This window comes from Clinocottus analis, unplaced genomic scaffold (genome assembly GCF_023055335.1).
Source record: "Clinocottus analis isolate CAN_PGR_092001 unplaced genomic scaffold, fCliAna1.0.p SCAF_25, whole genome shotgun sequence".
NCBI lineage: Eukaryota > Metazoa > Chordata > Actinopteri > Perciformes > Cottidae > Clinocottus > Clinocottus analis.
The window spans coordinates 2,627,979-2,654,916 of NW_027175987.1; the positions used below are offsets into that span (position 1 = coordinate 2,627,979).

Genomic DNA, 26,938 nt, shown 5'->3' on the forward strand with positions numbered 1-26,938 from the left:
CTAAAATGTTTGATTCTTGAGTATCTATGATGTTTTCTAAGGATTAACAGTTCAAAGCCAACGTTCTAATATGAGTCGACAGCATGTGATGATACCTGGGCTGTTCAGGTGGCTTCAGACAGGTTTGCTGTTGTTTCAATATGTTACATGTATTAGCCATACAATATTTATTTTTCCCACAAACTTCAACTATCCACATTACAAGAGTCTACATCCTTTTCCTGCGGGTTTTCCCACATGTCTGGGTCTTTAAAGGTACATGTTGTATTCCAGAAGCTAGGTGCATTCTTGCCATTACTTTCTCTTTTTTTTTGCCTGTGACTCATCAGGTATTTGGTGAGCTATATAGAAAACACTAAGAGGAAGACTGGCGCGTAACTCCGCTGCCTATATTAGTAGCTGCCGACACAAGAGAGCTCCATTCACCTTTAACCCCATCAGAAGACTTAACATAGACACCAACACTGACTGCATTGTGACTGAGACCTCAAAAACAAGAGGAAAAAAAGGCATCTTCCTTCCGTTCTCCATTTCAAAGCCGGAGCAAGTTTCCTATTTAATAACCTTTCCATTATCTACAAACAGGGAGGTCAGCACTGCAGGGAGAAGTCTTTTTCTGTGTTAGACTCTGCCCTCTTCTTGTAAACTGTTGAAATTAACGAGATTTCATATAAAACATTAGACTTGTCTATGACACAATAGTAATCAGTCTGTTTAGCCATGTAATAGTTCAAAGGGCAAATTTGTAATCTAGTTGGAGGCCTTTGCTTCACAGTCTCACAGACTGTAACCCACATAATAACTTTTTATTTAATTTGTGCCAAGTTATTCTGTTTATGGAGTATGTTGAACGTTGCTTTTTGAAGTACTTATAATGTATACAATGTAAAATGTAAACGCTGTGACACTCGCTATAGATCCATTTTGACCTCTTTGGGGACAAGTGAATATAATTGTCATTGGGGAGCAATAAAAATATGCTTTCCATTATTGTACAATAGCCAAATTACTGTATTCTACGGGAATGTTACTAATACTGGATATGTTGGGACTTAAGTGAGTCATGAACTCATGAATCAGGCTGATCAAGTAGAGGAAAAAATACCATGTATTTTCATAATTTCTTCCAAGTGTAAGTAGACTATTCACAGCAAGCAGTATTGCAATTAACTGTATTAGAAAGAGATAAGAATCAATGCGTGGTCCTATTTCCTAAACAAGAAATGAGTCCCATCCTGCAGAAGCAGGCGCTAACACCTATGTCGGGAAACAAAGGTGCAGCCAAAGCTTGATAGTTTACTTTAATGCTCTAGATCGTATCAGTAAAACAATACCAGACACTGATTTTATGGAGTGAATCAGGTCAGGTCCACTCTGACACAGAGTTGGTCAAAAGGCAAAAAAATGATAAGCATGGAGTGAAAATTCTGAAACAAATATGAGATTTAACTAACTTCCAGAGGATTAAAACTGCTTGCAAAAGGGACAGAGACAAAACCACTTACAGATGCCTAACCTGCTTCTCAATTCTATTTTTAAAGTCTTTATTTACAAAAACATGTTTTCTCAAATGTGTGGCATTCGGTTTTCATCAGAAGTGCCCTTCATTTGGTAAGAGTTATTGCACTTAAATGAATAATGAATAATTAATGTATTTCACGAGAGAAAATGTACATAGCACATTTCTAAAAGATATTTAAGAATGTGTATTATTGTCAGCTGTAAAATACAATTTGACTAGCACGCAGAATGTATTTAGATGTATTTATATTCCATAGATTCATGATGATGTTGTTATTTTCAACGCTATGCATTCAACGAGTCCTTCAATTGGTTGAATGGTTGGAATCTTAACATTTCAACCAATCATAGTGAGGGCAGATGAGCAGCGTTGCGCCTCACGTCACTTCCGATTCAAACAACAGCGCGCGCTATGTTTGTCCAAAGCGTCGCAAATACTGTCGCGTTCACAGTCGCCTCTCTTCTTTACTTTTCTACGTTTTAGCGAATAAACAAAACAAAATGGTGACGCTCAGAGAAACAAACGCGTAGGTGGGACTTTATGCTCCTGAACAGAAGACACAGTCAAATAATTTGTGGTAAGAAGTTTGTTGTCAAAACTATCATAACTACCACGCTGATTTTAAACGGTATCGTTAGCAAAACATATCGTAGCAAGCTAACGTTAGTCTCGTATTTCTCTCGCATTCTGCTTTAAACATTGTTAGCAACCTTTTCGCCAGAAATGCTGACAATGCGATGGTACTGAATTGAGTCACTTTGAGTGACATTGTCCTGAAACGTTGTGTCGTCTCGACAGTTAACCCTCCGGTGCCTGCTGTCATCATGTCCCAGACCAACACCTCTCTCCTGGACGAGGTGGTGCAGTGGAGTCAGGAAACCTGCCGCCAGAAGCTCAAGTCTGTCCTGCCGAAACTCACCATATCCTCTCTGACGTCACCGCTAACTGGGGTTCATTCTTCAGATTCATAACGTCAAACATTGGTTTATTTAATAAGGGCTGATATGCAAGTATTGTAAAGGTTTGAAATGCACAAGAGATGGTGGGGAAAAATACAATATTTGGTGTGAAGGCTATAATTTAAATTACATATCGATAGTATACAATTTTACTGTTTAATGAGGTTGTGGCAATATGCCAGTTCTTATGGATGCACATATTCACCCTCTCAAGATGATAAATAGTCATGTTTGGTATTTTCCAGATGAAGCTCAGTTGTAAGTTTGAGAATGCATCATCTATCAGGTTTATACAAAGGACATTCATTTGCTGTAATGGTGTGGTTTTCCTTGACTGTTTGTACTCTTTGCATAATAACTCTGAGAATTGGGATGAGCATATACGTAAGTTTCTATATTGCACAATATATAATAACAAACTGCATCCTTTTTTGTGATCTAAGTATAAACTGTCTTATTAATATAACATCCCTCCAGGTATACTGAAGGTCATTACGGACATGTTCCTCCCTCATATGGGTTTGTCTGAGCTGGAAGATGAGTGCTTCTCCAAGATCTTACCAAAGGTAAAAAAAAAAATTAAAAAAATGATGAATGCATATTTTTATCACTATGTATTATGTAAATATCTTTACGAGCATTTATTAAATAACGCAAAGTGAATATAGGTCATAGAACAAGCTCAAAGCATTTGTAGTTGTAATTATAGTTGTCTTGTGAATTACTATTAAAGTACACCTTCCCTTTTAAAGGTGTATTATAGTATTGCGGTATTGATTTGTCTTCATGACTGTTTCTGTCCTTACCTTTCATAAATGACTGCAGGCGGTGACCATGTTTGAAAGCATGATTAAAGAACTTGTGGACCAAGTTGGAGGGCTGTCAAGTCAAAACACTGAACTGTGTGCCTTACTCAGAAACATTCTGCAGGTACAATTATTGTTGCTGCCTTCATTGTTAAAAAGCAAAGCAATTGGTACCGTACAAGTTTAGGGTATATATTATATTTATTTCTAAGAAACATTATTCTCATTTCATTCCTTACCAATATTTTGATTACATCCTGCTTTCTATTTCAGGCAATGGTGCAGATAATTGATGCCCTATCTACTTGTGTGCGTCACATTGGCACATTTGAGGAAGTCCCTGACTTGGATGCAATTCGCTCGTTACCGACTTGTATCCTGAAAGTTCTGAAGGAAACGTTTCAGCACTGCAAGGTTGGCCTGTTTGATTCATTAGTGACTGTAATGAGTACATTTAAACTCTGTGCAAAGCTCACTCCCAATCTGTGATCTACACTGCAAATTCAGATCGAAGCTAACAAGATTTAGTCATTTCAGTTTTTATTTCAAACTAAAATTTTACAATGTATCCTTGATTATTATTATTATTATTATTATTATTATTATTTTGTAAGTATGTTTTATTGATTTTTACAGTTTGTAACCCACCAGATAAGCGGATTTACACATGTCTGAGGACAATTACAGATTACAATTTAAAACCTCATTCCCGACCCTACCCACACCACTCACCCAATGTAATCCTTGATTATTTTAAAATCGGTAAATTTGATTTTAAAAGTGGATTAGTGATCCCAAAGTGCAGGTGACGCTACATTTTAAAAATACCATTTGCAGCACAGACATACCTCGAGGGACTCATTTGAGCTTTCCTCTTTCCTCTTTCTTGTTTACCGGAAATATTTTCTGAGCTCAAGATGCCCTCAGTAACTGGAAACTACAGCGATGAGTATCTTTCTGCACAATCCCTAAGGGATGCAACAGAACATCAAATCTAAATTTAAATCCATCTTCTGGGAAAAAAAAAATCCTGTGTATGTGAAATCTATTACATTTAAATTAATGAGTTTAACATAGTCTGCGTGTTGTCCTCAGGAGAGTGAAGTGGTTTACTGTGGCCGTCTCTCCCTGGTGGCTGACCTGCTGCAGGGACTCTTCAAGGAGGCTTACTCCCTCCAGAAGGGTCTTCTAGATCTGCTAGACAGGATTTCCCTGGACAGCAGTGCCGCAGAGGAAGATGTGTCTGACATTGTAACAGGTATGTGTGTGTATCTGTTGGTTTTTCACAGCCACACCCTTTGTTATTAAGCCCTTCCCTTGTTGTACCTGTAGACCATCAATGCAAGTTATGTTTCATCTTCCTCAGTGATTCACAACATGCTGGACATCTGCTCTATTATCTCCAACCTGGACATAGCGCTGCATGCAAACGCGTGGAAATTCCTCATCAAGTCAGTACAGCAGACACTCATGTCGTCACTTGGTGTTTTTATTGATTTCATATTTACTGTCAGTGGACGAATCACTTTGTTTTAAATTGAATGACCACTTCTATTCAGACAGAGTCTGAAGTACCAGTCATTGGTGGAGGAACATCTACGTCACGGTGACATCAGCAACAGCCTGTGTGACAACCTGTTGGTCTCCTTCAACAACTGTGTGGAACTGGCTGAACAGATTAAACATGCTGGTCTGCAGGTAAGAAAGCTCAGATTGGTAGTAAAACAAACATGAATCATTAGGCTTGTTTGAAATGAACTGCTCCGAGAGCAAAGTCTCAGAGTCAATCAGCTCCTTGATCTGGCAACATCCAGACGTTTCCCATCATGCCCTCGGTGTAGAGCAACTGCGGCCGCCTCGATCTAGTGAGGTTATGACATCAGAGCACGTCGTACACAAATCTAACCGGCATGCATTGTGCTGCGATGGCCGGTGATCGATTCTAGGCAGGACTGGCTCATCTCGCACAGGCTTATTAATGGGTTTTTACAGTTTCAGGACTTTTAAATAAGTATTTATTTATTATGTCGGAGATTTAAGAGTATGAACTTTAGCTGTTATTTTGCTCACTAGAGAATTGGTGTAAGCTTAATACAAACACATTTAAACCTGGTAGCCCAAGTACAGAACAGTCCTGATACCAAATAGAGTCACCACAATGGTGGATATTTATTTATGGATGTTACAAGAAATACAAAAAGTACATTTGATTTTTGTCACCGTTTTGTAATAATGCTCTTGTCTTTTTAAAAAAAATATTTTCTATAGGAAGCAACGCAAAGCCCAGAATACAAACTGTTCCAGAAAACTGCAAAGATGTGTCGATTCTTTGCCAACACTTTGGTTCATTACATAAAGGTACAGAAAGTTAGATCTGCTTGACTTCCTCTTGCCATCCATATGTCTGTTACATTTTGTATTCTCTACTTCACAATACAAAGCAGCTGAACTTGCATCTCATTGTTTCTTATCCTTTGAACAGGAATTCAAGTTTTTTCTGACAAAGTATTGTAGCTGCTATCACCAACTCTACCTCCAGATAATCAGGTATGTGTGGTTTTAAGCAGCAGACACAGACTACAACTTGTCCTTTTGAGTTAACATTTCTTGAATAAAGCAAAAATGTTTATGCTGATGTCTTTCAGTAAGTTCCCTCCCAGCTTGTGTGCTCCAACATTGCCCACAGCTCTGTCAGAGGAGCTGAAGGCAGCAGCTCTGGTTCCCATGGATGCTCTCTTGCTCCAGCTGTTACCTTTAAGGCCCTTCGTTGAATTTGTCCTCCAGAATGATCTCCGTGAGTTTAATGCTTGTTGTCAGCTTGGTCTTTTCCCAGATACTCTGGCACTGTTGATGGTTGTGTTTCTGTTTCCCTTTGCAGTGGAGACATTGTTTTATGCACGTTTTAGTGATGAGCTAAAGCCATTCCTCATTCTAATGTAATAAAGTCTAAAGGCCTCCAGGACACATGCTGACTCACCAATATTTTACTTGCAAAACTTCATATACACTGAGGACTTACTTCTCTGTCGACTGTATTTTCTTACTAAAAAGAAAGCAGCCACTCTGTCACAAAACATGCAATCCTGAAATGACCTTTGACTTGTTTGTCTGCCCTTTGACTTGTTTGTCTGCAGGGTTACCTCCAGACCATGAGCTTCCTCAGTGCCTGATGCTGGTGAGCGTCCTGGGTCAGCTCACCTCGCAACCAGAGGAGGTGCTGCAGCTCTGGCACACTGGCTGCCAGTTCTCAGAGGAAACACTCAGGTAAGGAGCACTGAATTGTTTTTAGCAGAGCCCAGTAGTTCCTTTTACAACTGTCTTTCAGGAAACCAACTACAACCTTTTGGTTATTGATGTTGATGTGTAATTTATTTTGATAATACAAAATAAAAATAATCTATCGTGCCAATTTCAGTATTCTTATTTTAACTTCAAAGTAAATCATTTCAGCATCCAACATAACAGATTAATTCAGATTTTTAATTGGATTGCATTACAAATAAGTATCATAGTAATTATATAAAACAATGACCAGCTGTGTATTCATTTATTCAGCAATAATATAACCTACTGCCACTAGTAATTTAGGACTTAATGGGCTTTCAGAGCTAAATATTAAATAAGACTATATAAATTGTATAAATATGTATGCATCTTTCAGCAGTGTTTAAAGAGATTTTACTATTCAATTATGTATTCAACGTTTGTAAAGTATTTTCCACCCCTTCTGTCCCCAGGCTTCCTCTCTACCAGGCGGTGTTCACTAGTTTCAGGCGATGCTGCACTGAGCGTCGGGTACCTGTGATGTTGCCAGGGGTGATGATGAAGGGACAGGCCCAAGTCCTGGTCACTCTACACAACCACGTTTGTGTGCAACTCTGTGCCAGTGTGGCGGCGCTTCCCCCCGTGTACTTCCCCGTGCTGGTGAGGTCTGCGCTCATAACCACATGCACTGTATCACCAGCAGCATCAGCAGACGCTTCATTCCACTTCTCCCCCCGCTGGCCACACAAATCAAGCATTTGCCTGTTTTTTTTTACACAGAAGAAACCAGGAATGGGAATTTTGTTTGACAAACCAAAAAGGAGTGATAGAGAAAGCAAAAGTTAACTCATTCTGAAACCAGAATTTTTTTTGGAATTAGCTTACAGCACCGTTTATCTTACTGCACCGTGTGTCCTGCCATTGTGTTTTATCCCTAAAACGTCTGAAGAACATTTGGATTGGCAAACCGCCTTTTAAACAATGAAGACTGTTTGATGTAAGCAGGATTTGTTTAGTTTCGTGTGTGATGCTTGATAACAGTTGGGGCCGAGCTTCTCACAACAGGGTGGTGATGAAACTTGCCACGTCGTGTCTTTTCCTCTTGGATCTGAGTTCACCTCAAACTCAGCTGTAAATGCTATGAGTTTGTCTTCATCACTGTGAGGTCCTTTACTAATGATAATTGAGGTTTTCTTCATCCCAGATGTTTTTAAGTAGAGTCCTACCGATGTGTTGGAAGGTATTATTGGCCAATATGAGGATCAGAATCAGAAACGTTTAATTGCCATGTAAGTCTGTACAAACGAGGAATTTGTCCTGGCGGAAGGTGCATCGTAACAATGACAACAATAACAACAACAACAACAACAAAGAACATTTAACTATACAAGTATAACAATTTGGATAAGAACAAGTAAGTAATAAGTAAATATGCAGTAAATAAGTACGGATGCAAGTACAAATAAAAAATAAAGGGATAATGGATCAATAATAATAATAAGAGTATTAAGAGTAGGGGTAAAGTAAAGTGCACGGAATGAGGTAATGATTTTTGACAGTGACAGGTGATGGGTAAACTGGCAATATTTGATTATTGTAGATACTGTATATCCATACAGGGAAATATGCATTGATATTCTAGACGGCCTTTTATAATTATTTGATGAAATCCAACTTTAATGTATTTCTGGTTGTATTTACTATTACGGCCAATGTAAAAATATATAGTAACTTTTTGTGGATTATGTTTTTAGGTGTTTTGTTTATTTATTTTCTTCATACTGTATTCTGGCCATAATTTTTTTTTTTTTTGGTGCAGGATTTCCCATTATTCATTGTACTTTCGTTGTTCTTGTTTCTGTTGAATTTCTTGGTATCTTGTTTTTCCAGACTCTCAGTTTATTTCCACCTCCCCCGCCTCTCCCCTCTGACCCTCGTTCTCTCTCTTCCAGGAGCGGTGTTTGGTCGCCACGGTACTGCAGACTGATACTCAGTCAGCTCTCCTAGCAACAGATGTGTGGTGCTTTACAGCTCGGTGAGTGTGTGTTCACAAATATCATTTGTATTAAAAAGAAAGTGTACACTGTGCAACTATATTTTGATTGGGTCATACCTTTCTGTCACGCTACATTTATAACTAACCCAACATTTCAGGTACATTTAGACTCATGACTGTTACTGTTTGACCAACGTCTTGGCAGCATTTTTTACATATACGTCTGTATTTTATTGACTCCACTGATTTGATCTTCTCTTCTTGCAGTTATGGAACAGCAGAACTTTGTCTCCATCATGTCGTCCTCGTTGCTCAGCTGGTGGGTAGAGACCAGCACACTGAACAGTTGAGAGAGTCCATTTTGTGGTCTTGATTTAAGAAAGAAAGTTCACAGCAAATCTCACTTTACAACCCATTTTCAGACATGAATTACAAATATCCTGAGTAGACCTCGATATTGCAGGATTTCTGAAAATCTAGGCGCTTTGCCATCAAGGTCATGGTTGTTTCTCCGTGTCTGTGACCTCCTCCTGAGGACTTTCTAAAATAACTCTAAATCCCCTTAATCCCCTCTCTGTAGGGTTAGAATGGTCCTCCATGTTTCTGTGGCACCCCAACAGAGGTGACAATTGGTGTTGTTGGACCTCAGGGACACATTTTAATGACCTGGGACATCGTTACGTCATCAGATTAAGCTTCATCAGTTCCACACTTTTCTTCTGCATTGATGCCCCTTTGAGTTTACCCCTGAGCCTTCACACTAGCACTCACACTGATCCTCACCTCTTCTCTACTTCTCTCTCCTCTCCCAGGTGAAAGCTTGCGCCACTGAGTGTTACCAGTCGGCCCACCTGGGCCTGCTGCTCAGACGCATGGTGTTCCTCATGACGCCGGACCACCAGGTAAGAAACCCCGGGAACTGAAATGAAATTTATGAGATCACAAATTACTCTCGTGTCAACTAGTAAAGTTTCAGTAAATACTCATGAACACTGAAAGGCCAAATATGATAAAAGATGGAGAAAATATATAGATATGTTCATAAAACTAACCAGGCTACATGTAATGGTGTTTGTATTGATTGTGTCCATACCATATATTAAAATAGAAATACATTAAACTGTGCAAGATCATAACATTTATAGTTTCGGAATGATTTTGTTTGTCCAGATGGAGCTGGTAGCGCGCTTCCCACCATCTGATGTGGAAAACCTTCCAGTGTGGCGACGTGTTCTTCTCCGAGCGCTTTCCCAGGATGCTCGTCACAGTGTAGAAGCCGACATCGTGGGCCTCACTCAAAAAGCTCTGAGCGACTGGCAGAGTGGAGCGTACAAACTAGGACAAGTAAACAAAGTGGTGAGGACAACCTCGGATTTGTGTTGCAACGGCGATGTGATCTTAGCCAGTTGGTCTGTGGTAACGTCTGGATAGTGGACCGTTGTCTTTACTTCCTCCCATGAATGAGGAGTGTGTCAACGAATAAAGACGCCATATCTGTGCAAAGACACACTTGTGTAAACTCAAAGTGTGAGATAGGGGTGAATGGTGTTAATGTACATTTTTGTGTGTATTTTGTATTTCTCCTCAACTTTTATGATTTGTTACTGCATGGAGAGGGTTTGACAGAAGAATACAATATGGAAAAAGTAATAATTACTTTTAGGACTCATGTATAACTTGTCCTTTCATCCACCTTCAATAATCTTCTTCAGGGTGTAGCTTTATTTCAGTCATATTGTTCAGCCGCTATCGGTTAAATTCTTGCCAAAATGATTAAATCCAACCGAGAAAACAATTCAAGGAAGCAGGGCGGGGGAAATGTGAAATGGTAAACCTGCACAAGTGTTGGATTCTATAAAGTTCCTTCTGTCTCCAGAACGTGGCGCTGTTATCCCTCCTGGAGGTGGTGCGGGTGCAATCATCTCCTGAAGAGCCGTGTGTGTTGTCTGCAATGAGGATAATCACACAGCTCTGGTTACGAATGAGTCCAGAACAGGTGAGCTCCAAACAAACACTCACACAGACCCACACACACATGCACAGGGGCGCGGTGTTAATGCCTGACTGTTGTCCCTGGAACCTGTCGCACTCCAGGTGCAGACGCACCCTGTGCTCCAGTGTACTCTGCAGCTGCTTCTGTCAATATCGGCCATTTTAGTGAAAAACATCGAACCACAAGTCATTTGTCAGGTATGCTGTTAGTTTTCCACAGTTCACATTAAGCAGATGAAGAATGCAGGAAACGTCTGTTGATTGGTGTGTGTCTGTATGTGTGTGTGTCCCAGGCTCTGTTGTGTGTGGATAGTGTGGTGTCTCAGAAGTGTGCGGATCAGCTGCTACTGGCTGCTCTGGAGTTCCTCTCCTCCCTGGGGAAGATCTTTGTTCCTCCTGACAGCCAGGTAATCAGACCAGACTAATTCATGGGGTTCTTACCTTTTTAGTTAGTTTATTGTCCTATTTTCTCTTTCACACCCAATTTTTTTTATGTCCCGCAGAATCAAATTCTGCCGAGGCTGAGCAGCCTGTTTGGTGTCCTGCTGGCTGACGGAGCCTGGCTGCTTCAACAGCACGCCATGGAGGCCTTTTCTCAGTTTGCAGAGGTAGAGCAGGAACTCAGTCGGTGTGTTCTTATACACCGTTTGTGCCTTGTCTTAAACTTAATGTGTCATTTTGTGATTCAAGATTACAAACCATGAGGAGGTCATTTCTCAAAGTTTGAGTGTAGAAGATACCAAGACGAAGGTGGTGAACTATCTTAGCAAGGTGAGGAAATGCTAACATATCGCAGCAGAGATGGGCTTTAGATCAAATAAATGAATGTAAATACTTGTGTCTTGTTGTAGACTGTTATTGGACAAGAAGATGTGGAGTCAAGGCTACAGAGGCTCAAGCTGGAGACGGTGGTTATTGAACAACACAATGAGAGGCTGGAAATGAACAACGAAAATGCTTCTAACGAACTGTCTGCTGAAGCTGTTGCAGATTCAGAGGTTAGTGGCCATTTAAATTCAAAACTTAATTCACAGGCTTCTGGGAAATGCATAACTTTGCATTGTGTTGCTTCACAATCATACCAGCCAAGTCACTGAGTGGCAGCTGGCTCGTACAGCACTACCTCCTAGTGTACAAAAGGAGGAAGTGAGTCCAGTTCATATTATCTCACTACAAAGGTTGCCTTTATATGACTGTATTTATGTCATATTATGAAAGTAACTGTATAGTATGTCTTTATTCAAGTAAAAAAATTTATATAAGTAATTCAAAATCTGTCTATTTGATGAACTCATTAGAAATGGTATTAAGCAGTATGCCAATTTTTACCCCCAATAAATGAATTGTAATGAAAAGGTCATATCTTAAAAATGTGACTTAAAGTGTTATATAGGATGCTTTAAAAATAAATATAAATGTTATTGTATTTTTAGAAAGTCATTAAAAAAATAATTATACATGTCATTGCATAAAATATGTAATAAAAGTCATACACTTTTTTTGAGCATGTCATCAAAAGTCACATTAGAGTTGGTCATAGTATTGTAAGTGGACTCAATCACATTTTAAATGGATTTTTAATCAAACTTCCCTAAACAAGAACAAGAGTACTGGAAATAGTAAATTTATTCAGCAAAATATTTCTCATTAAAGTTTTACATAATGTCCTGCTCAGCAATTCAAAATGTCATATGTACAAGCAAGGTTTCTGCCCTCATCTGATGTGAAACTAAATCGTGTAGTGCGAGTGAGAATGTAAACATGAAAAGTAGTTTAACGTCCCTGTAATTATTCGTCCCGCTCAGCCCTGCCCGAAGAGAGCTCGGCAGGAGGCCAGTGCAGAGGAGGAATACAGCCGCTACGTCCAGACAGCCGAGAGAGCCCTGAAAGCCCTTCAGGCTCTCGCCGAAGGCAAAGCCAACATCACAGCACCGCCTCCACCATGGCTGGAACCCAAACTACAGGAGCTCCAGACCCTCATAACCCACATTGGTACAGCCAGACACGCACCCTAGCTGTTTACCAGCCTCCTTCATTCCTATAACAGGCCTGTGACGGCTGTACACCCTGTTGCTGCTGCTGACAAGTCACTGTTCACTTTTTAAACCTTTACATGGTCTTCTTTGATTGATAGTTTATTAAACGTGTTTGAATACAAGCCATTGTTCATTTGTTTGTACTTAGCACTAAAGTCGAACTGGAGTCTTTACTGACTTAATCAAAATTGTGCCGTATTGAGTTTCCCTGTGTTGAGACCCATATTGGCTCAAGGCTTGTTTTATAAAAAAGTCCAAGTTCAGTACGTCAACAATTTCAGTTACTTCATAAGATCTAACAAATGTCTCTTCAAAAAAAAAAAAAAAGTCATTTTGTACAATAAAATCTTTACTTCACCAGCAACCAAAAGATTTTATACAATAAAATCTTTAACTTCACCAGAAACCAAAAGCTAATAAATTACATAATTTTAATTTCACATTCATTCAAAGTGCAAGCCTTCCGTAATTTAAATCTGACACAATTTTGGCAAGTTATGTCTTGCTTAAAAGTATATCTTGATTTTCATGCCAGTGGAGAAGTTGGCACATTAATGTTTATGTATACAAAAGAAAAAAAGATAACATGAGTCACTTAGGATGAGGATCCTCTTTCATCTCGAGGTGACTACGACCAGTTGGCAACCAGTTAAAAATATCTTAATTTGTCTAAATCCAGCACCATCCAGCAAGTTCTGAACAAAAAGACTAAACATGTTGAGGAACCACCAGAATGGGTCATAAAAAAAACCTCAACCCACCATTATTGTCTCACTGCATCATGCTATTAAATGAATTCTGGAGCAACTTAATGATTTAATGTCTCTGTGGTGCATCTTGAGGATTTAAGACCAAATGAAGCAGCCGGCTCAAACGTCATCACCAGGCGTTCTCCTCCCAGTTCAGGTCGTCTCCGTCACCCCAGCCATCCGTTTCAGTCTTTGAGAGAAAAAAGAAGAAGAAGAAAAAAAAGGGATTTAAATAGAACAATCATCACTGAGGTAAGTTTGGAAATTGAGAGACATTTTCCTATGAAATCATTAACAAGTGACTTATTTTAACTACAAGCTAGATTATGACTACAAACGTCTCATGACAAGAATCAGCTTTTTTGGGCTCATAGGTCACAAAACATTTGCATTTTGTTTGTCTTTTGGAGGAAAAAGTACTTCCACAACTCAAACACACCCTTTGATTAGAGAAGAAAAAAGGTTTCTGCTCTGCTTTGAATTGTCAATATTACAAAAATGACAGTTGAAAGAATTATTTTTTGTTGCTCAACAATAAATAAAAAAAATACTGCTTGAAAAACTGAAAGTCCTTAAATTTCATATTTAAATGTCTATATGAAAACATAAAAAAACACCACCAGGCACACTCACCTCAGTCAGGTTGTCCACAGCGAACCTGGCGGTGAGCGTTACGGTGTCGACGGATGAGTCCGCCTGCAGAGATTTCGAGTTTTCTGATCGTCCAGCATCACTCGCACTGCTCTCGTCCAGCGGCAGCAGAGCCGGAGAGGACAGTTTGATGTCCGGCACCATGTCGGCAAACAAATCCAGCTCTGGGTCTGGCGCTTGCTTCCGCTTCACCTTAATGGTGAACTCCTCCCCCAGACCTCCTCTGCCACTAATCCTTCGTGACGCTGTCGGTTTGGGGTTTAATGGGTTGTGGGAATCCTCAGAGTCTCTATCTTGAGCCCAGCTGTCGTCGCCCAATGAGGAAGCGGTGTTGCTCTGTGCGGATTGTCGCGATGCCGCGGTCAATTTGAGGGGTTTGGAGGAACCAAATTTCAGTGCTTCAGGAGCATGACTAACAGGTCCGTTAGCGCCCCCTCTGGGTGGTGCGAGTATAACTGGGTCTGATAAAGGAGCCGTGGGGGAAAGATCTGAGGTGGGTTCGGTGTCCTCAAAGTCGTCCCACGGCTCTTCTTCTATGCTCGGGTGTGGTAGTGGCAGTCTGCTGCTGACTGGATCTTCTCTCTCCGAGGCCTGAATGTGGATCTGGACCGACTGCCTGTCTCTTTTCTCGCTCTCTTCAGGGTCGCTCCAGTCGGGCCAGTCTTCCACCGGACCTGCTCGTCTGTCTGTCTGCTCTGCGCTGTAAGACAGCGGCTCCATCTTACTGTCTTGACGAAAGCCATTTAACGGTAGAGACATCTGCCTGCTGACATCTGGAACATATGAAAAAAAAAAAATTAAGAGACAGGCTATGATTAAAACAATTTAACAGGAAACTAGATTTTAAAAAAAGTAAAATGTTCGTATAAGAAGGGGACCATACCTGATTTTATTGGCAGAGAGTAACTTCGTGGGGTCTCCCTACTACATGCTAAGCTGCCCATGTGACCCAGGACCAGGCCTTCGCTGCCTGGCGGTCTGGGGAACAGATTCAAGACTTTTGAAGGTTGGGCCACATGAGGGTGGGAGCCTCCAACTATATGGACAGGTGAAGCTAAAGAATAAAGAAGGTAAGATTAGTGTTGACCAAAGGCATGTTACAAGAGTGATATTCAATTATTAAAATCCACATTTTCTAGTTTGAACTGGTCCACTCACAACAACACAAACATGTTGACATCATTATTTCTTTGTATTACTTCATGCCTTCAGCTTATCCAAACAATGCAAGTGACAATCATTTCAGTTCGACCTTCCCTAAAAACACATATTTCAAATTTCTATCAGCCTGAGCTCAATGTGAACACAAATCTTCCATCTTTACAAACTAAAACCCAAAAAGTAATAAAAAAAGTTGTAACGTAGAACATTACAAAGTGATTCAAAAGGGATAGTACTTCATGTCATACTATACTATGACTATTTAATAATCATTGTCACAAAAAAGTCTTAAGTGATAAAAACGGCCATTGTACAGCATGCCATGAAAATCAAGTTAGTACATCCTAAAAAAACAGTATGCCATAAATGTTGTTTAATACCGACAACTGTTTATATATATGTAATGTCTATATGCACATATAAACATAATTCAGCAGCTTTCCTTTCCTTCTTGTCATGATTACGTCAGTGATGCTTACTTTCAGGGGTGACCTCTGTCGACCTTGTGAAGTTGGGCATGGTGCGTTTGAAGACCTTGGACCTCTCGCCGCCGACCACCACTTGAGCCCCGAGCAAGGGCACCAACACCGCCAGACTCTGCAGCGTCATGGCAACCAGCGAATCACTGGTGTCTCTCATTCCTAACAAAACCTGCAGCCGGGAACAACAGGGGGAAAAAAAGCTAAATAAGACAGAACTGCATAATGATATTTATGTCTCTCCATAACTGTAACATATATTACAAATTATAATACATTTTGGGATGTTGAAAGAAAAGTCTAACATTTTTATGTGACCTCTGAACCCAGTCTCTATGTTCAGCTAAGCTCTTATTTGACTCTCAACATTTAAAAAAGGAGATGTGCTTTGCCAGAAAGTCAAACTATTTTTGTTTATTTAGCTCGGTGATCTTTGTTGATCTTAACGTGTAAAAGTCGGGTAACTTGTCAGCACTCCACCTGAGGTAGGATCTGGTTTTTGAGTTCATCGTGGGTGAAGAACTCCGCGTAGATGTCCATGTGAGCCAGCAAAACGACCCGGATGTGTGCCTCCTTGACTTTGAAGAGCTTGACAATCTGAGGGATCACATGCTTACGGTACAGGGGCACAGACAGCAGGCATTCTTCATCGTTACCACCACCACTGGAATCTGTACACACGGACAAAATGAATAAATAAAAGACAATGAGCGACAACCTGATGCAGTTTCACACAACAATGAAGCCCGACAGCTACAGAATGCTTATTGGTCGTTGGAAGGGAATTAACAAAATCTGAGTTATTATCAGTCACAGAAAGTTAAATAAAATGCTATTATACCCTTCTTTGGCCTTAAAAGATGAGGCAGGAAGCTTTTGACAGCCATGGGTTCTGCAAAAACAAGAGAGTTGAGGAGTTTTGGGACAAGGCGTGAAGCTATCAGCTCTTCAGGGAGGCTCTGGACCCGGTCGAGAAGAAACCTACACAACAAACACAGGGTAAGGTATAGTTAAATGATCATATTTAATTGAAGCAATCCATTAGAGAAACCCAATTATAACTTCTTGATCTATACAATTATATACAAAAAAATATACAATTCTGCGTGCAATATATATAACTTAAAGCTTAGACTGCCTTGTAAAACAATATATGACCCATATGATAATGATAATATGCACTGATTACAAGAGAGTACACTACATTTGTAGAAAAAGACTATTTTCTCACTTAAAGAATTCGTTCTTCTCTTCTTCCATCTTCAAAGTCAGGCTCTTCAGAAAATCCCTCACTTCCAGAAAGTCATTCCTATTCAAAGAGAAATATGTATCGTTTTAGAAAAACACATCATTTTCACTAATTACTAATGACAGCAAAAGCAAACCCACTCACCTGAAAAAGTCATGAGTCAGCAGGGAGCTGAGTGGGGGTCGAGACAAGGGGTCAGAGTTCAACAGGCCCGCCCGCAGGGTCTTTGTCAGACTGTCAGAAAGCTCCTGTGACACTGGAACAGAGAAAAGAGCGGGATGAAGAAGTGGATGAGAAGCTCTCTGTATGTATTGATACACGGCTGTAGATGCTACTCCACTCACCACAGCTATTCAGCAGAGAGACGAGGGTCTCCACCATCTTCCCAAAAGCGTAACCGTCCCGAGAGTGAGCATTTTTATCCGGTAGCATTTTAAAGCCCTCGGCCTGTCGACAACATGTTTCATGAGAACTTGTGAACGTTGAATGAAGTTCTTCCATTTTCACAACACAAGCTTGAAGCTGCTTACCTGCTCTTCTGGGGGAGCGCAGCTGGCTTCTCTCACATTCTGAATGCTTGCGAGAAACTGAGCAGTTGAAGAAAATCAAAAACATAAAACTGATAAGTAAAGCCTGCCTTAAAATAGCCGACGCCAGTGCTTTTCATTCTTGAAAGAATCCCAAAAAAAAAAAACGTTTGGATACAGTCTACCCACGATTCAGTGTCTTACCTCAGGCGTAGCTTCAGAGAACTTGCAGACAGTATCCATCCCTCCCAGTTTCCAATGACCATCTTCACTGACAAACACAGATGAAATGCAGACGTTGTTGTGGCTTGATTTGCCCTGGTGGTTTAGGAATACAATTCAGGAACTTATCCAACAGGAAATTAACACAAAAGCATACAAATCGACAAACAGTTCAAACCTGATCACATTATTGTGTAAAGTCTCTCATTACATTAGGACAATTTCTCAGAGGAGACTTTCATCTCCTCCACGGGTCTTTTTGACTCACCCTCTCATGCAGAAACACAAGCGCTTGCAGGAGGTCGTAGATGCCGGCACAGATTTCCTCTGGGGAGAGACTGTCCAGCAGCAGCTGCAGGGGCTGCACGCGCTCCGTCACCAGGTGGATGCCTCCGTCCTGCACCGAGCAGGACAGGAAGCGCAGCAGACATGGGTGCCTCAAAGTCTTCAGATGCTGCAGGAAATTAAAATAATTTACTTATTTCTTGTATTAAAAAAAAATTGAAAAGTGCATGTTATGCAGGTGATGGAAAAAACGTATGAGTGGGAACTGATTATGCAGAAGTGCCAAAACCCCCAAATTAGCCATTTAGTACACAACGCTGTCAATGGGGAGCATGAAGGTCGTATATATACGTATTATTATGTCATCATTATGATGCTAGGTCTCGCAGAACGACTGCACAGATTATGCTGCAGTCCAATTGTCCAAAATTGCCTACGTCACTTGTTTGTACACAAACACTAAACAAGGACTCTTGAGCTAACGTTACGATTACTAACGTGACACCTGTTAATGCAGCCACAGCCGGTTGTGTACCAAACGGCTTCGGCGTGACTACCTGAGCAGCTTTGTTGACTTTGTCCTCGTTGCCCCGCTGGTGAACAAACACGGATGCCAGCTTTCCATCCTGGAGCATCGCTGAGTGCATGGTGAGTCCGGAGGGCAGGGTCAGGAGCGGCTCCTCCAGGGTGCAGCTCCGCACCGCGCTGCTCTCCGCACCCATGGCCGCGCTTGTTGCTGGTGGTGTGTGTGTTTGGGAGGGGGTGTGGATAGGGGGGCCGAGGGGGATGGGGGAACAGAGGGAGAAAAGTCAAACGTGATATGTGGCAATGCGATGCTCTCGGTCGGTTGAGCACGCAGCCATGAACGCAGAGGACACACTCTTGACGTTACCTGCTTCACTGTGGTGGATGTACCGCTGCTGTGTTGTTAGCTAGCTAACCTCGGCGCTACGTTAACCAGCTCGTCATTGCTCCGCGCGTCAATAGCAATTCCGCCTTCAAGCAACCATGCGGTTCATCCTGTGCTTTCAAATATATGTATGCTCAAACTGCAAGTTAAAAACACGTCAGATAAATTCCTGTTCACTTCTTGGCGAATCAACGACGCTAACGTGGAGCGAAAGCTGCCCAGTAAACACAGGCTCTTCCGGTAAAAGACGGAACCAAAGAGCAGGGGACACGGTAGTTTAGAAATGTACGAAATGAGTCACCGGGGTTTATTTACTTATGTTGTTTCATGAAAATTACTTCAATTATATAAGAGATTCATATAACCTATGCATTATATTCAAAAATAATTCTCTGAATTTAACGTTTTTAAATCCTAAAAAAATACATACCCCTGCTCTAAACGATAATGGTTGCAACCAAAGTGGTGTGAGAAATACGCAAATATGTACGCGGCGGAGGGACGACTAGCATGTGGTACTAAAGGGAAAGTCTGTCTTAAATCATGTCCTTGGTCTTGTTAGATGTCTATGGTCCAATATATGTCTTTGTTTGGGTCCCCAGTACGACAAAGTTAGGAAGCTATTTAGGAACCCTGGAATAAAAACTAAACCAGCTCCACGTGACAATTACAGCACAGGCAGTTCTTATTATGCTGTTTTAAAATTCTGCTGGTTGCAGTTATCCCAAACCAAAATACTGAACACTATTTCAACATTACATTACAAAAGTGAAGGGTCAGCATGAGAAGCATTGTCCTGATTTTTTTCTGGCTTCATAAAATAAATAATTTCAACATTATGGAATGTATTTCCTTCATGTAAATGTGTTACTTTTGAATGTTATCACTATGCTTAAGATCCTATAATTGAGTAACTGTACTCATATTGTACATAGTAAACTACCTGGAAATAATAGATCTTATTGCATTGCTCCTTTATATTTTGCTTGTGCTTTATGTGTGTATTAATGAAGTTATCATTAAAATGATATACTTAATTACTGATACATTGATAATCTGTTGTGTATAAAACTGTAGTGAAAAGACAGAGAGCACTGACATTGTATTTCATGTCTACTTTTGGACGTTTTTGTATGTATGTATTTAGCAAATTGTGTTCATGTTTAGCTTCCTTGAGATTTTCAATGCATGTCTTTCACTTATTGCTTTATGAATTGCCAATGTGTTTAAAAATAAACAGCTTAACATTTGAACTCAAACATGGAGATCATGTTTCCAATACTGTAGCTTTATTAACAAACTGTCATATACATACATACATACACGTATTGTATACATAAAAGGCACAATCAGTTAATAGTATTGTGTATCGGACTTAAACACGTTTCACAACTACGCACAAATGTCAGCTGTCATTTCAGTTTCAGAAATTGCTCTTGGTTTCCTCTTTACAAGGAAATGGCAACATCACACACCTACTAAAGGAACATTTTGCTCCAGTAACAAATGAAAACAAGCTTTTGTCACAGGATGTGATGATTTTCACCACATGAGAATTTGGACCAGTTACCTTGATAACTAACCGGCAGCACAAAAAACAACTAAAAACACATTCACTCTCAAGTGAAAGCAGGAGACAACATGGACGAGCTCGGTAAGACACGTTTTATGCTGCAGATCCTCCTCAAATTAATCGTACGCTTCACTTTAAATGCAGTTCAGCCTCAAATAATTTAAATAATTTCTTTTGACACTGTTTTGTTACTGTGTCTTGGTTTTGTACGGTAATTTCAATCATGCTGTTTGTTTGTTGTAAACTATTCTGCCGTTTTCTTTATAGCCAGGACTCTCACAAGTAGAATTATTGTGAAAGAAAAGTTACACATAAAGACAAGATTGAGCTTCACTGATCATTAAAACGTGTCTTGGAATAAAAAAAATAAATCCAACAATTGATTTAATTTCACTATGTTCAGATTTTTCTGAACCGTGAAGAAAGAGTAATAACATGTCAAAGACAATTGTACTAACACATTTAATATATTTTTCAAACAGCCTTGTTGTTTACTTTCCCGACATAGACTTTATTCCCCATTTTCTTTGATTTGTGGGTTTATATTGTGTGAAGGAGAGTTGACTTTTTTTTTTTTTTTACATGTCTTGCAACATTATGACAAGTTTCACTTCTGCAACATGCAGCACCATCGCTTCCTGAGGAAATGCTCGAGACAAACTCAACGTAATCCAGCTTTATCTACACATATAGGTGAACGCCATCTCACTTCAGAGGAAATATTTTAAACCGAGCGAACTTTGCACGTCCTCCGTTGAAACCACGCACACCCAGAACGCACAATCGTTAGATTGTGTGAACACTGCGCGCTTGCATATGCCTTTCTGTCCATGTGTGTGTGGTTAGAAGATTTATGGCCTGTATCCTGCTGCAGATTTGCTGTTGGAGGAGTTGGCCCTGAATTCAGAAAGTGTCAATGAGAACCCGAGCAATGATCCAGCCGCTAAAGAGGTGAAGACAAAGCCACGGAAAATGAAATAAAAGTTACACTGTACCACAACGTTCTTCATTATCACCCGTTTCTGTTGTATTCAAACTAGAAATATATTCTCAACCAACTCTACTCTCTGAGATCATTTGTAATCGTGTCCACAGGTGTCAGGTGCAGATCATGCAGGAATTACCAAAAAAGGAAAAGCCCCAGTCAGCTCTAATGTGTACAGGTGAAGCACAAGATCGTCGCTCTCGTTGACCCACGGTTCACGTTATCGTTGTGCAAACTGTGAATCGCACATATGTTTTAATTCTAAGAAATCAGTCTTCCACTTTTAGTGCATCTTGATGTACACAATGATCTTACTTATTTAGTAACTTAAATTTCAACAATAATCATGTTTACCCGAATGTTTGACAGATCTTTGATAGTCTGGGTTCCCTAGTTCATAACTCAACATTACACTAGAGTAAAAAATATGTAGGTAGATATTATTATTATTATTATTGCAGGTTAAATCGAGCCATTCTGTTTTCTAATTCCCCCCTCTCTGGGTATTAGTTCTCTGCCGACTCCTGTGGCAGCTTCCCTGGCTCCTGACTCTCCCACTAGAGAGCTGGACGATATCTTACAGGATATGCTGGGTCTGGGACAAGAGGTCAGTAAAGTAGCTGCAAGTTCATGTCTCAAAATGATTCAAATGTATATATTTTGCTTTGTTAAAGAATAATTCTACTCCATATGAAGTGGTGATGAATATGCTATCGGTCAATGGTGGATGTGCAGTGAATAAACTTTCCAAACATGAGTGAAATTAACCAGGTTTACCAACAGAGGGCAGCATTGCACTGATTCCAACACTGCACAGCCTCAAGTAGCCTTCAGTAGTAACACGTTGATAAGAACCGACTTTAAAAGATACATGAATCAACTATACAGCTACATGCAACAGATATTTGTACACATTTGTTTCATCCTTTAGGAGCCAGTGCCTTCAACAACTCCACCGCCTCTTACACAAAAACAGTCTGTGAAGAGGAAGACAAAAGGTGGGCAAGAGGATGCCAAAGAGAGCAGCGGCACTGCAGCAGCGTCAGATGCAAACGCCTCCGCCACGAGCAAGAAAGCGGATACAATAGATGACCTGCTCGGAGGGCTGAGCTCTGACTTGGAGAAGATCGGCGTGCGCACCACGGCCAAGGGTCATTGTGCTTCTTGCAACAAATGCATTGTGGGAAAGGTATAAAAAGCCACATTCTATGTATTGTAGATTAAGAAATCTGAGACGCAGATCATTCAGCCTTATACATATGAACACACATTGACAAAACATTAAAAAAAACGCACACACACCATTCTTCCGTAGATGATCACGGCGCTGGGGGAGGTGTGGCATCCTGAGCACTTTGTGTGTTTTGAGTGTAAGGGTGAGCTGAGTAGCACGGGCTTCTTTGAGAGAGAGGGCCGCCCGTACTGCGACAAAGACTACCATCAGCTCTTCTCTCCTCGCTGTGCCTACTGCAAGGGCCCCATTGTGCAGGTGAGGAACCTCAAACTCTGCTTTTATTGTTGACTGTGAGGCGACATCGTCGGAACAAATCTTTTTTGAAACAAAAGGAAATCTACAATATACTTAAATGCCATATTTGCCTTTTGTTTCTGATTCTAATTTGTTCCGTCATATATTAAATATGTCTATTTAAACAATAATCTTTTAAAGAGTGGATGATGACATGCGGTATGTTGTTCATATTTTTTTAGACATATCCAACATGTCGTTTTACTAAATAAAACACAAAACCATATCGTGATTCTGCATTCTGGGCTCATGCTGCAGACCAAAGTCTTTAATCAGCCCCTTCTGCAACAATTTAAGTCATGTGGTTCAAAATCCACATGTTTGTGCTCCCTCACATCTGAACATACGAAATGAGACAAACGTTCATCCTAATCCATAAAGGAAGTCAAAGCATGAAGTGATGTTTTTATATCTGGCTGCTTCACCAGAACATCCTGACAGCTCTGAACCAGAACTGGCACCCGGACCACTTCTTCTGTACACACTGCGGAGGCCTGTTTGGACCTGATGGTGAGAGGCTCCCGCGTTCATTTTTCTTCCCTGGAAACCACAACTACGGCATCGAGTTGACAACAATCTCATGTATTATCGCTCGGAATTAACCACATGTGTCTTATGCGCGTCACAGGTTTCCTAGAAAAGGATGGGAAGCCCTACTGTTGCAAGGACTTTTACCACCTCTTTGCTCCCAAGTGCTCTGGCTGTGGACAGTCAGTGAGGGAGAACTACCTGACTGCAGCCAACGGCACCTGGCATCCAGAGTGCTTCGTCTGCGCAGTGAGCTTCTTACCTCGGACCACACACACGGTTCTGGCTCGCACACAAGCCTGAGAATGAATGAGAAAGATACCCTCACATTTGCTTTATTTGCAACATTTTGACCGCAAGGCTGATGAAAACCTTATGCCTGATGAATAGGTTGCGGTTGAAATGATGCAAATAAATCAAGGAAACCATATTCCTCAGTGTGTGTATCTTTTACATTCTCTTGTGTTCTCTACTTTTGTAGCATCTGGACAAAAATAGTTTGGTGTGCAGCTTTACTTCTGCTTTTCTCGGTTATGAGCAATTGTTAGACGTAAAATGCTCTCAGAGGAGACGCTGACATGAGGTAGCAACTTTTCATATTTTACGGCCCAAAAAGAAAACCATTCTTTCTTACCTGTGCATAAACCTGAACATGAAATACACTGCACTTCAAATCTACTGTTAATAAAAATAACATAAATACCATTCAGATTAACAACATCACATGAAAATGGATTACATCCAACTATGACTACCTAACTCGTTCCCTGCCATGAGCACCGAACCTAAACATTGTTTTACATGGAGCCCTTATTATTATTGTTATTATGAAAAGAGCAAGGTCAGGATTTTACCTGGCCCGTAGTGACCTACATGCAACTCCAGGGGTCAAGAGGTCAAACACTCCATTAAGAGGATGAAGTGGACACTCAAAAAGTAGCCGAGCCTTTTTAATCAACCTCCCGCTGAACGTAAATGAGGCAGTTCATAACATTTTGCACCTTTGATCCATCTGGCCACTCAGAATGCTGTGCTGCAGCCTGGTCTGGTCAACGGTAGAGAGATTTTCCTACCGTGAAATGTTTCGCCAAAACATACAACGACCAACTACAAAATGTTGTAAAATCATCATCTATAGTTATAGCTGCATAAATGTGTAAGAAAAGAAAGAAAGAAAAGAAGTGAACATTGTTGCTTGTTAAAAATAGGTGTCACCAAAGGCATTAATGGATCGTTCCATTCAGCTGTTTCATGTGCCAGAGCCCTGGAGTTGTGCTGTTATGACTTACTGGCTCATATAAATGAAACAGAGCCATTGCTAATGTTAAGAGTCACACCTGGGCTTTTTACTGCTACGACGAGTCCAAATGCCCGCCAAGAGAAACCATACGCAGCATTCCTTCTGTCCAGACACATTTAGTTTATGTTGAACGTGATAAAACCGGACAAGTTGACTCTTCCATGATTGTAATGGTTGACAGAAAGAGCTTTGAAACCGTGTAACAGGCAAAACTCACGGCATTCCCATCAATCTCAGGTGTACTGTGAGTGCTAAGTGCTACGTGCTAATGATAAGCTAAACCAACATAGTGACCGTGGTACACATTAGACCTGATCAACATCAACATGCGAGCACTATCAGACAGACTGTATAGTTGTGACATTTTCTGAGTATCTATCTGTCACTTCTGATTACGTGGCTATAGGCCTCCTTCACATTGCAACATTCACCATTTTCCAGAGCATAACGGGTTATAAATACCTCCCAGGTAGCCTTTGGCTTTTATTTGAAACAACAAAATTATCAAATTACAGAAATTATAATGGGACAATATAATTGAATAGTAATACAAGCGTGGACAGGATCGTATGACTATGAAAGTGCATTCAAAGTTTAATCAACCAAGAAAACTGTCATTGGACACCAGCTAGGAAATGCACAAAGCTGTCTCTGAAGGGGTCACATTTTAGAAACAGGTCCTGCTTTCCTCTAATATCTCCATATTCTAATAATCTAATTTAGGTAAACAATGTTTATTGATAACCTGTTCCAAAAAGTGAAATCCCCAAGAAGTAGTAAAGCTGAGGTGTACTTTGGATAAGGATCCGCAGGGATATTCTTATACTTGAGGATCAATCACGGTCCTTTAAAAGCAAACATTATCATCCAGATTTTACACCATTACCCTTCTTCCTCCTCCATCTATATCTATTAGTCTCGCTCTCTTTATCCTCTACTCCAAACCTTTTCTATATCACTTTCCCCATATGTTTCTTCTGTTCTTTTCCCCCAGGACTGTCTGAAGCCCTTCACTGATGGCTGTTTCATGGAGTTGGATGGTCGACCTTTCTGCTCACAGCACTTCCACTCTCGGCAGGGCACTCTGTGCGGCGGCTGTCGTGAGCCCATCACGGGCCGCTGCATCTCTGCTCTTGATCGCAAGTTTCACCCCGAGCACTTTGTGTGCGCCTTCTGTCTGCGGCAGCTCAGCCATGGCATCTTCAAGGAGCAGAAAGGGAAGCCGTACTGCTCGCCTTGCTTTGACAAAGTCTTTGTGTGAGACCCACAGGACATAACGTACAGACAATGCAACAGAGACCAATCAAATCCAGCATCGGTGTCATCGATGAGACTATCATTTACCAAAGTGTGCGTGAGCCATTAAATGAGGCAACTGATCTATCCTTATATTACAAGACTGTATTTGCATTAGCAAATAAAGGTTTTTTTTTTGTAGCTTTTCTTGGCGATAACTCGACATTTTCATGAATTGCAATCGAAAGTGTGCAACATGAAATGTGACATTAATTATTAATAGTTTGAAAAAGAGTATCGAGGACAAAATGCTCACGTTGTAACATAATAAACGATGTGGTTGTACATCAAGTGGAAAATATTTATTTCCCATGATAAAAAACACTGAGGCAACATTTCACATATGTGAACTTTGGATGGTTCTAAAAGGTGTGTTGCTGACACTTGGGCTAAATTATATAGGATTTCATATATCAAGATCACATAAAAATTCATAAATGGAGAAAGAAAAACACAGAAGTGCAGTTTTAATCCGTGGTTTCCATTAAACTATCCTCCGTTTGCCATTAGACTTGGCAGTGTGGAGATACTCTGGCAGTATGGAGGGCTTGTCTATGTGTCCTGATAGCTTGTGTTGGCAGCGACTGGCATGGAATCGGCGTGCCAACCTGAGTTTCCTCTTACTCTGACGTACCATTTGGCCCCTGGCATGCGCTGGATTCAAACAACCTCTTCATTCTCCACACAGGCTCCTTTATAGACGCCTATAGAAGATTAATGAAGGTGGTGATGTGAACAAAGGTGGTTTCAGGAGGAGCTCCTTCACATCGCTGCATCTGTTCGGCAACTCACTCTCGCTGTTGACGGATGAACCAGCCCCGAAGTGCTCCAGAGGAAATTTATTTTTCGGGATGCACCTTGCATGTCTGGCCCATTTCTTTTGTTCACTCCCACTGATAACTCATAGTTGTCATGATATA

General features: G+C 40.6%; 3 protein-coding genes across 4 annotated transcripts; 2 read left to right on the forward strand and 1 right to left on the reverse strand.

Annotated features, from left to right (window-relative positions):
- Positions 1-1,941: 1,941 nt before the first annotated feature.
- Positions 1,942-12,686, forward strand: firrm (fignl1 interacting regulator of recombination and mitosis). Its single transcript, XM_068591372.1, has 25 exons — positions 1,942-2,099; positions 2,321-2,441; positions 2,825-2,865; positions 2,959-3,047; positions 3,307-3,411; positions 3,561-3,701; positions 4,383-4,545; positions 4,654-4,738; positions 4,847-4,985; positions 5,556-5,645; positions 5,770-5,834; positions 5,933-6,081; positions 6,422-6,551; positions 7,025-7,211; positions 8,504-8,586; positions 8,815-8,866; positions 9,360-9,449; positions 9,718-9,903; positions 10,424-10,543; positions 10,642-10,737; positions 10,833-10,946; positions 11,043-11,147; positions 11,230-11,310; positions 11,391-11,537; positions 12,345-12,686. The coding sequence occupies exons 1-25, from the start codon at positions 2,063-2,065 to the stop codon at positions 12,552-12,554; spliced, it is 2,826 nt and encodes a 941-aa protein (XP_068447473.1). The 5' UTR covers positions 1,942-2,062; the 3' UTR covers positions 12,555-12,686.
- scyl3 (SCY1-like, kinase-like 3) lies at positions 12,176-19,034 on the reverse strand. Of its 2 annotated transcripts, XM_068591373.1 has the most exons (14): positions 18,791-19,034; positions 18,456-18,634; positions 17,882-18,067; positions 17,596-17,709; positions 17,395-17,451; positions 17,209-17,311; positions 17,009-17,120; positions 16,847-16,924; positions 16,457-16,596; positions 16,096-16,286; positions 15,616-15,787; positions 14,859-15,029; positions 13,958-14,748; positions 12,176-13,514 (listed from the first exon to the last, which is right to left on the reverse strand). In XM_068591373.1, exons 2-14 carry the CDS (start codon positions 18,618-18,620, stop codon positions 13,455-13,457), a joined length of 2,340 nt encoding a protein of 779 aa, XP_068447474.1. In that variant the 5' UTR covers positions 18,621-18,634; positions 18,791-19,034; the 3' UTR covers positions 12,176-13,454. The 2 variants fall into 2 exon arrangements, with proteins under 2 accessions (XP_068447474.1, XP_068447475.1); XM_068591374.1 differs by lacking the exons at positions 18,456-18,634; positions 18,791-19,034 and having other exon boundaries at positions 17,596-17,662; positions 17,882-17,997.
- Positions 19,035-20,136: 1,102 nt separating this feature from the next.
- Positions 20,137-26,105, forward strand: lpxn (leupaxin). The gene is made up of 9 exons (XM_068591447.1): positions 20,137-20,462; positions 21,256-21,332; positions 21,477-21,544; positions 21,877-21,973; positions 22,298-22,555; positions 22,682-22,855; positions 23,323-23,404; positions 23,523-23,671; positions 25,717-26,105. Exons 1-9 carry the CDS (start codon positions 20,450-20,452, stop codon positions 25,981-25,983), a joined length of 1,185 nt encoding a protein of 394 aa, XP_068447548.1. The 5' UTR covers positions 20,137-20,449; the 3' UTR covers positions 25,984-26,105.
- The last annotated feature ends 833 nt before the right edge of the window (positions 26,106-26,938 follow it).

Coding starts and splice junctions, on each gene's coding strand:
- firrm (XM_068591372.1), top strand. CDS start 2,063: ATGCTCCTGAACAGAAGACACAGTCAAATAATTTGTG. Junction 3,412..3,560: donor TACTCAGAAACATTCTGCAG/GTACAATTATTG, acceptor TTTCTATTTCAG/GCAATGGTGCAGATAATTGA. Junction 10,544..10,641: donor TACGAATGAGTCCAGAACAG/GTGAGCTCCAAA, acceptor GTCGCACTCCAG/GTGCAGACGCACCCTGTGCT.
- scyl3 (XM_068591373.1), bottom strand. CDS start 18,620: ATGGGTGCGGAGAGCAGCGCGGTGCGGAGCTGCACCCTGGAGGAGCCG. Junction 17,312..17,394: donor GCGCTCCCCCAGAAGAGCAG/GTAAGCAGCTTC, acceptor TGTTGTCGACAG/GCCGAGGGCTTTAAAATGCT. Junction 14,749..14,858: donor CTCTCTGCCAATAAAATCAG/GTATGGTCCCCT, acceptor CATATGTTCCAG/ATGTCAGCAGGCAGATGTCT.
- lpxn (XM_068591447.1), top strand. Junction 22,556..22,681: donor ACAAATGCATTGTGGGAAAG/GTATAAAAAGCC, acceptor ATTCTTCCGTAG/ATGATCACGGCGCTGGGGGA. Junction 23,405..23,522: donor AGGCCTGTTTGGACCTGATG/GTGAGAGGCTCC, acceptor TGCGCGTCACAG/GTTTCCTAGAAAAGGATGGG.